Raw genomic sequence first — 8065 nt, forward strand, 5'->3', positions numbered from 1 at the left:
TCTTATAAAAAAGGCCATCAAATACGTGCGCTATTTCGTGACCAATTGGGTAGAATCTGGAGCTTGACTAGTTCGGGTCAGGGAGGGTTGTAATCACTCGGGCGAATCACATCGTTTAATAGTCATCGAACATCACTTACAGGTAAGTTCGTTTGATTATCTATTAAACTTCTGTGATTCGCCCTTCGTGATTACACTATACTTTACATGTAGATGTTTAGAGTTACACGAAATAGCAGATTAAATGAAACATGTATGTTTGAAAAATATAAATAAAACAAACGTTTACGTCAGTTTAACTGTAATCAACAGACACTTCAATTATTATTACCATGTAATATTGTACGAGCAAATACTTCGGACGAGTCCGCCAGAACATCTCTATTATAGAACCTAGCGAACGTCAAGGAATTATCTGACCAACCGGCGGTCTTCTTAATCAGTTCTATATTAACCCCGAGCCGGTTGGCTGCTGACGTACTTGCGTGTCTCGTACTATGCGATTTGAAGATCGATGTATCAATACCACTCTCGAGCAAAGTGGTTTTGATCCATCGACTCAAGGTCTGTGAACACACTTTTCTAAATGGTTTTTTAAAACTTGTAAAAAGAAAATCACAATCGCTTGGGCGATTGGTAGATGAGACAACCAAATAACGTTCTAAAGTCCTTGCAGGACAAATTGACTGATTTTCATCGAAATAAGGCAGAATCAGTTTTGGCTGAATGCGATTAACTGCGGATGTCTTAATCTTATCTGTAATGTTAATAATATATTTCTTATTACATTTATGAATATTACTTAGCTTGATTAACGATAAGGTTTGCACACGGTGTGCCGTAACTAATGCCAAAATAGTTATTAACTTCCTAGAAAGATGCTCGTAAGAAAGGCTTTCATTTGGATACCAACAACTTAAATGATTAAGAACGATTGAAGGGTCCCAAGTAAAATCATATCGTGGATTTTGAGACCGCAGTTTGTATACTCCCGTCATAAAACGTTTCACAGTTGGATTATTTATAACATTATTATTCAATATTAATGACAAAACTGCTTTCGCAGTATTAATTGATCCAAATTGACAACCTTGATTAAAAAGTAATGTGAAATAATCTAATACTTCTGCTACGCCGACATCAAAAATATCATAACATTTTTCCTTACAAAATATATACCATTTCTTTAAATAACAATTATATTGCTTAAGTGTGGTTTCTGTAAGTGACGCTAGCATGATGTCTGCCGCTTCTGCAGGAGTGCCTTGCCTCATGAACGCCGCCCGGACAACACTCCGGCAACCAGGGTAAGGCTCCTGTGCAGCTTGTGTTCGACATTGTAAGGGGAGGACAATAAATTTGGTTTAGGTGGGAGTTCTATTCGTTCAGAAATCAATAATCTCTCAAAAAGAGGAAACCAGGGTTGTGTAGGCCATAGTGGCACAACAACAATGCCCTCCGCTTTATCTGTTATTATCTTTTGCAACATCCTAAGTATTAGACAAAATGGTGGAAAGGCGTAAAAGAAATACGACGACCAAGATATGGTAAACGCGTCGATATTGTATGCGTCAGGATCACGATGCCACGAAACAAATCTAGTACATTTTTTGTTTATTCGACTCGCAAAGAGGTCAATCTCTGGACTTTTGTTTAAAAAATTACAAATTTTCCGAAAGGCACTGTCGGCTAGCTCCCACTCAATGTCTGCATGTTTCCGGCGTGATTCTGCATCTGCTATATCGTTGTTTTCTGAACGAACGTACGAAGCAAATATATGTATATCGCGTTCCTCGCACCATTGCCATATCTGTCGGCTTAATTCACTCAGATGTGGGAATCGAACACCACCCATGTGATTGATATATGAAATCGCAGTGGTATTGTCTATCCTTAGCAAAATCTCACAATTTTTGTAATCTTTAGCAAATATTTTTAAACCAAAAAACGCGGCAGTTAACTCTAGACAATTAATGTGTTGCCCAAGCTCATGACTGGACCACTGACCACTGGCTGTCATATCTGAGCAACTTGCTCCCCAGCCTGTTAGCGACGCATCAGAAAATATCTCTAATTGATAATTTCCTGTCTTGATCGGATTACTACATGTTTCTATATTATATATCCACCAATCTAGATCATCATCTAAGCTACCCGGAATGCTAATGTATTGATCATAGTCATCATTTTTACTTAAATAAAGAAATTTGATTCTTTCCAATCTACCAACCATCCGTATGGTACTGCCGGACAAACAGAAACTAATAATCCTATCAAATGTGCGAAATTACGAAGTTTACATCTTCGAATGGATTTAAAGTATAAAAGTTCGTCTTTAATCCTCTCTCGTTTTTCGCATGGAATATTAATTGTCAAATTTGCAGAATTGAAACTAAACCCAAGAAAATTTGCCGTTCGACTTGGTATACCTATTGATTTATCAACATTTATTGTAAATCCTAATGATTCTAACAAGTCTTTCGTTACATTAAAGTTATGTAAGCAGTTAGAATACGTGTCACCGAAGAGTAACAAGTCGTCTAAGTAAACGACTGATAAAAAACCTTGATTGCGCAAAAACTGCACAACAGGACGCATTAACTACGTGAATATGTACGGAGCAATATTTAGGCCGAATGGACATACCAAGAATTCGTATGTTTTGTTTTTCCAAAGAAATCGTAAATATTTTCTGTAATCAGGATCAATATTTATCGCAAAATAGGCGTCTTTCAAATCTATTGAACACATGTAAGCGTTTTTTGATAAAAGTCTCATTGCTGTCCTATAATCTTCGAGTTTGAAGTGCGGGGTACATATAAACTTATTCAATGATTTTAAATTTAGAATGAATCTATTTTTTCCATTACTCTTTTTAATAAGAAAAATACTGGACAAGAATTGATCCTGACACGGATCACATTCTTGTATGGCACCAGCACTAATAAGTTTTTTGACTTCCTCGTTCATACTCGTCTCGTGTGCAACCGACTCGGGTTTGTTAACAGGAATATTCGATTGAGATATACAATCCGATATTGGAATACGCACACCACGGACCCAAGACAATACGGTGGGATCCTTGGTAATGCCTAACCATACTTTATAAAAAAATTGAAGTCTACCAGCCTGAGGTTGTGTATCAGCATCCGATGCTAGCGGCGCGAGGTCCGGGTGTGCGGCCGCGGCGGCGGCGCTCGGCGGTCGCTCGCGCGGCGGGACGGCGGCGGCGGTCTGCGCCCGCCACGCGTGTAGCTCGTCCTCGCTGGCGTCTGGCGACTCTGGCGAGGCGGCGGCCGCGACGCCGACGACGGCTGCCCCCTCCAGTTTAAAGCCCTCGATGTCGACGGTCCTGCTCCTGCCTGTTGGTGCTTGGGCGTCCATTTAGGCTTTGTGACAGTGGTCTCAATTCTGCTCCGGTTTTAGTCATTGCTTTTATTGACTTCAGACTTTCTTGTAATTCTTTACCAAAAAGCAAACTATCGCGCTTTAAGTCCTTAATATTATCCTTGATCTCCTTATTTAAACTAGGCACCAAGAAATTACGCCTGCTCTGAGTCTCTGAAAAATGTAAGTGACATAATAGTCTACCTGTATCGCTCAGTGACTTTATGATCCCCTGTTTGTTGTTGTCTAAAGTTGAATCTGTTGTCAAGATATTCGACAATGTATTGGCAACTCCTGTTATAATAGTCGAGAGCAACTTTTGTTTGTCACTTAGAATATTATCCCGTTTTAAAACATTATCATTACACGCCACCTTAATCTCGGGATTGAGTATAGGAGCTTGCGCTAATTTTAAATTTTCTGGTATTTCGTAACGTTTTAAAATATCATTCTTAATATCGTCCTTCATACCATTAACTAGAATGTCGGACCATCTCGTCGAGATATCGTCGTGAATGCAAGGACCAAATGTTTCTTCTTTTACGGGCTCATCGCCCAACAAACATAATAAACCGGGATCAAGCGCGGTCACAATCGGCGTAGATTCTTGTAAACCAATTTGTTCACCGGTCACCTGTGTGGTGGTAGCTGCGGATGTAGGCGCGGGAGCGGGCGCAGCCGGCGTGGTGGTCGCGGCCGCGGGCGCGCACGCCGGCGCGGCGGCGGCGGCAGGTGCGGGAGGGGGCGCAGGGGCCGGCGCGTCCACCGCGCGGGGCCCGGCGGCGCTTCTATTCTGTATGACCACCGATCGCAGCCCGCCAGCAGCAGGCAGCGCACCCGACGTTGAAGCACCGACCTCATCATCGGTTAAGTCGTATACAGTATTGTTGGTCAATGGGGATTCTATAACAATACGGTCAAATACCCTTCACAATGCTGCTCTAATTTCAGCAACAAAAAATAAGTGTCCATTATCTTTGACCCTTATCTCTAGACATAATGTTTTCAATCAGAGACCAACGCTTATACTGGTCAGACATCATAAGCGGCTCGGTGATCTTTGTGAATTGCCCATTTGGTAGGGTAATAGGTAGTGTTTCTACCGCCTACTTCCTCGATGTTGGATGTTATACTATAACTACGTACGTATCTACATACGTATCTACATATCTATATTCCTACGTATAGTACACATATAAGCCGTTGTAATTAACGTAATTAATGTTCTTAGACATAGGCAGTCGTGCTACAGTCTCGCGGACTGTAGTCTAGACTGATAGCATTGACAATTTGCCGCAACCAGGTATTTTACCTATAGTATTCCGGCATAGCCTCACGGACTGATGCTCTAGGAATATATGTGCTTCCCTTTTACACAGCGATCAACCTCTCGGATTGAACTGAAGGTATAAATTAGGGTCGGTAATAGCCTTACAGACTATACTCATTGCACAATGTATCTATTTAATAAAACAAAGCTGGCATGTACATAGGACACATTCTATCAAATGATTAGACGAAGATAACTGAAAATCTTACCTTCATATTGCGAATCCTCTAGCAAGGGATCGGGCTCACCGATATCTTGGTCCGCATACTCATATTCATTATCTGTATATGAGGACGTACTAGGGCTATAACTACGATGACGGCGCCTGCGACGAATCTTCAATCTTTTCCTCTCGAGACTTCGGATTTTTCTTTCCAAGTAATCTTCCTCATCTTCCTCACGATGTTTGCGTTTTCCCATTTTATCCGCAAACACAAAACACTACACTAAACTTAGTAAAAACACAATTATTTCACTAACAAAGGAAAAGTACGTGCACGATGGCCGCCACACAAAACGTGTATGAAATACCCCCAATTTAGGCGAGATATTTTTTTTTGTTAAAAATGTTACTCTAAAATTGTGTACGATGGCAGCACATTCGCGTGCTACTACATGTAAAGTATAGTGTAATCACGAAGGGCGAATCACAGAAGTTTAATAAATTTGTAGACATCATCAGTGTAGTTATGATACTATTTAATAGGTGGCGCTAAAAAATCGAGGCACGATTCTTATTTTATCATATAGGTAAGTAAATGCTATATAAATAATCCTTGGTATCTACCATGTCAGTGACATAAAAAATCCTTACACAAAGTACCACTAGGAATATGTATATCAAATAACCTAAATCCTGAATATCATGTCAACTTAACCTCGAATGAAGTTCATTACTCAAACAGCTCTAAGACAGGCTGAACAAATATTTGGCAAACACGTAGGCCAATAAACAGGGCAAATTTCCAATACAAACTCTTCTAGATCCCCTATTGTCAGAGCTTTGTTCGGGTAACTTGGTCAACAAATATTTGTCAAAGAACGGAACCACCTCACCTGTTCTACCTTTGATTCATTATCTGCCTTAGAAGTTCATTTTTGAGTTTATTTCTGCGTGTATCAGTACTCTGTAGGGATTGCGATCCGGATTGGAGGACCGGATCCTTTGTATAAGTAGGGATATCAAAGATTATGAAATTAAATAAAATCAAATTTTCCGTGGGATAGGAAATCATATACGAAATTGATTTTGACTTTGAGAGATAAACTTCAGCATCAAACAGTGTAACATTACAACGTTAATATCATTGTAAAACGGAATAAAATCTTTGTTATACTTCTTAAATCTAAAACTTTTTAATTCATTCTATAATATGTACCCCTTCTAAGAAGTCTACATCAAAATTCCTCCTGACACCACTTCTTAAATCTATCGCTGGGTCCTAACGACCAATCCATATAAGTCTGCCAAAGGAAATCTCTTGTACAAGTTACGTGCCATTTTTAAAGTTACGCGGCCACTTATGTTTAAGTCACTCATACCATCCATTCGTCGCCTTTAACATTTATAACGTCTTTGTTTAGGTGTATTTTTAATTTTAATCATCCGATCACCGGATCCGGTAAAAAGTGCCGTATATCCGGCCAGATCACCGTATCTGCCGGACCGGATTAAAAATATTACAATCCCTAGCACTGAAAGTGCTCATTATTGAGGTGCTTACCCTGAAGATCACATTATATTTGTCTAGGCCGGCAACAATATCCTATCCGGCTCCTAAAAAGTGCCGTAAATGTCATTTGATAATTGCCAGACGCTTTTCGGTGAAGGAAAACATAGTGAGTAAACCGGATTAATTCCAATAAGGCATTCGCTAGTTACCATTAGGATGGAAGTCGCTTTCGTAAACCTGGTGCCTACGCCAAATCTTGGGATTTTTTGTCAAGGCGGACCCTAGGCTCCCATGAGGCTAGGCAAATGCCGGAATAACGCAAAGAGGATGATTGAGTTACTGTCGAGAAAAGATGTACCTACCGCGGAAAAGCGAATAGCTATATCTCTCTTTCAGTATATTGTATGTTTCATGGGATTAAAACCTATCTAACTCTACAGCGTGTGGATTCTATACAGGCGAATAATGTATTCAGTTATAGTATCTGATCATATGAATCGTATAGGATAATCATTTTGTTAAAAAGTGTTATTAATTAAGAGTAATTTTTTTTAATATGATCAAGCATAAATGTACGCCGTCCAACTTAATTTGACATGACATAAACGCCATGATGTATTGCCGTTTAGGTAGGTACGCTAATAAAATTGATGTGGACGTAATACATTGCATTATTGAATTATTATGTATGAAAAAAATATCTCATCTATTAAAAAAAACATGTATGTAGTTAGACTCCTTAGGTCCGACACTAATCGTTATTAAGATATTCGCCCGTATGGAATACACACGCTGTATATCTTCTTCTATGGTTTAATGTGTCCCAATCGTCCTAAGATGACATTTAATGATTTCTTGACTGCTTTGTTGTTTGTGTAGGACGTGCGTTGGTTTCATTCAGTGTCAGTGCTCCGACACAGGGCAACGGTCGACAGAAAAGGCAACTAATAAAATAAGTATTATTGTTCGCGCCCTTTTCATTCATTATCATTCATATCGTCCATCCCGCTCGCTCTTCCTTATGATAGGTTCAACCTCATTTTTAATTGTCATGTCACCCGCCTCTTTGCCAAACTTCTTAAAAAATATAAAAATACGTCAAGTGTCAATCCGCTAAAAGTCGTTGTCAATGGTGAATAAAAATATCCGCAACGAATTAAGTTATTAATTAATTATATTATAATAGAACGATTCGCGAGTGTGCAGTGCAAGGAAAGAGAGAACCAAGCTTTGCAAGGGTGGCCACCCGATAAACTCTCGAGACGACAACATCGGTGAGTTTGGCTCCCCATCAATCTCCATAATTTTATTTTCCGTTTTGTTTTATTTTATTACAATAGTTCGTTAGGAACTTCGTATCCGCAGGTCCTTCAACATTTCTGGTCCTTCGAACCGGATTCTCTTCCCCTAATTTCTCCTCATACATTCATTGCGAATCGTTCTCCTCCCGCACCGCCCGTATAAATATTACCTAAATTATTCCTAATTACTCGCTCCCGCAGTTTAGGTATTTATTTATACGTATATTACTTTATTCGTCGCTCCGCCCTTATAAATTATTTACCTAAATATATATTCTTAACCGCACCCGCAATTTAGGTATACGTTTATAAGAGTTTATCCTTTCATAGGAACATAAATTGATTTACCGCATATTTAACCCGTCTCCTGCAAA

At 39.5% G+C, this 8065-nt stretch overlaps 1 protein-coding gene across 1 annotated transcript; it reads right to left on the bottom strand.

The window, feature by feature from the left end:
- Positions 1 to 285: 285 nt before the first annotated feature.
- Positions 286 to 5268, bottom strand: LOC125239062. Its single transcript, XM_048146526.1, has 4 exons — positions 4927 to 5268; positions 3754 to 4290; positions 3126 to 3362; positions 286 to 299 (listed from the first exon to the last, which is right to left on the bottom strand). Exons 1-4 carry the CDS (start codon positions 5135 to 5137, stop codon positions 286 to 288), a joined length of 999 nt encoding a protein of 332 aa, XP_048002483.1. The 5' UTR covers positions 5138 to 5268.
- Positions 5269 to 8065: the final 2797 nt, after the last annotated feature.

This window comes from Leguminivora glycinivorella, chromosome 2, assembly GCF_023078275.1.
Source record: "Leguminivora glycinivorella isolate SPB_JAAS2020 chromosome 2, LegGlyc_1.1, whole genome shotgun sequence".
Lineage (NCBI taxonomy): Eukaryota > Metazoa > Arthropoda > Insecta > Lepidoptera > Tortricidae > Leguminivora > Leguminivora glycinivorella.

Bases quoted from the DNA above. Each gene is read 5' to 3' on its own strand.
- LOC125239062 (XM_048146526.1), bottom strand. From the start codon at position 5,137: ATGGGAAAACGCAAACATCGTGAGGAAGATGAGGAAGATTACTTGGAA. The intron at 4,291-4,926 runs GTAAGATTTTCA...GTATTGTTATAG, and splicing joins AGAGGATTCGCAATATGAAG to AATCCCCATTGACCAACAAT. The intron at 3,363-3,753 runs GTAATGATAATG...AAGCACCAACAG, and splicing joins TCCCGAGATTAAGGTGGCGT to GCAGGAGCAGGACCGTCGAC.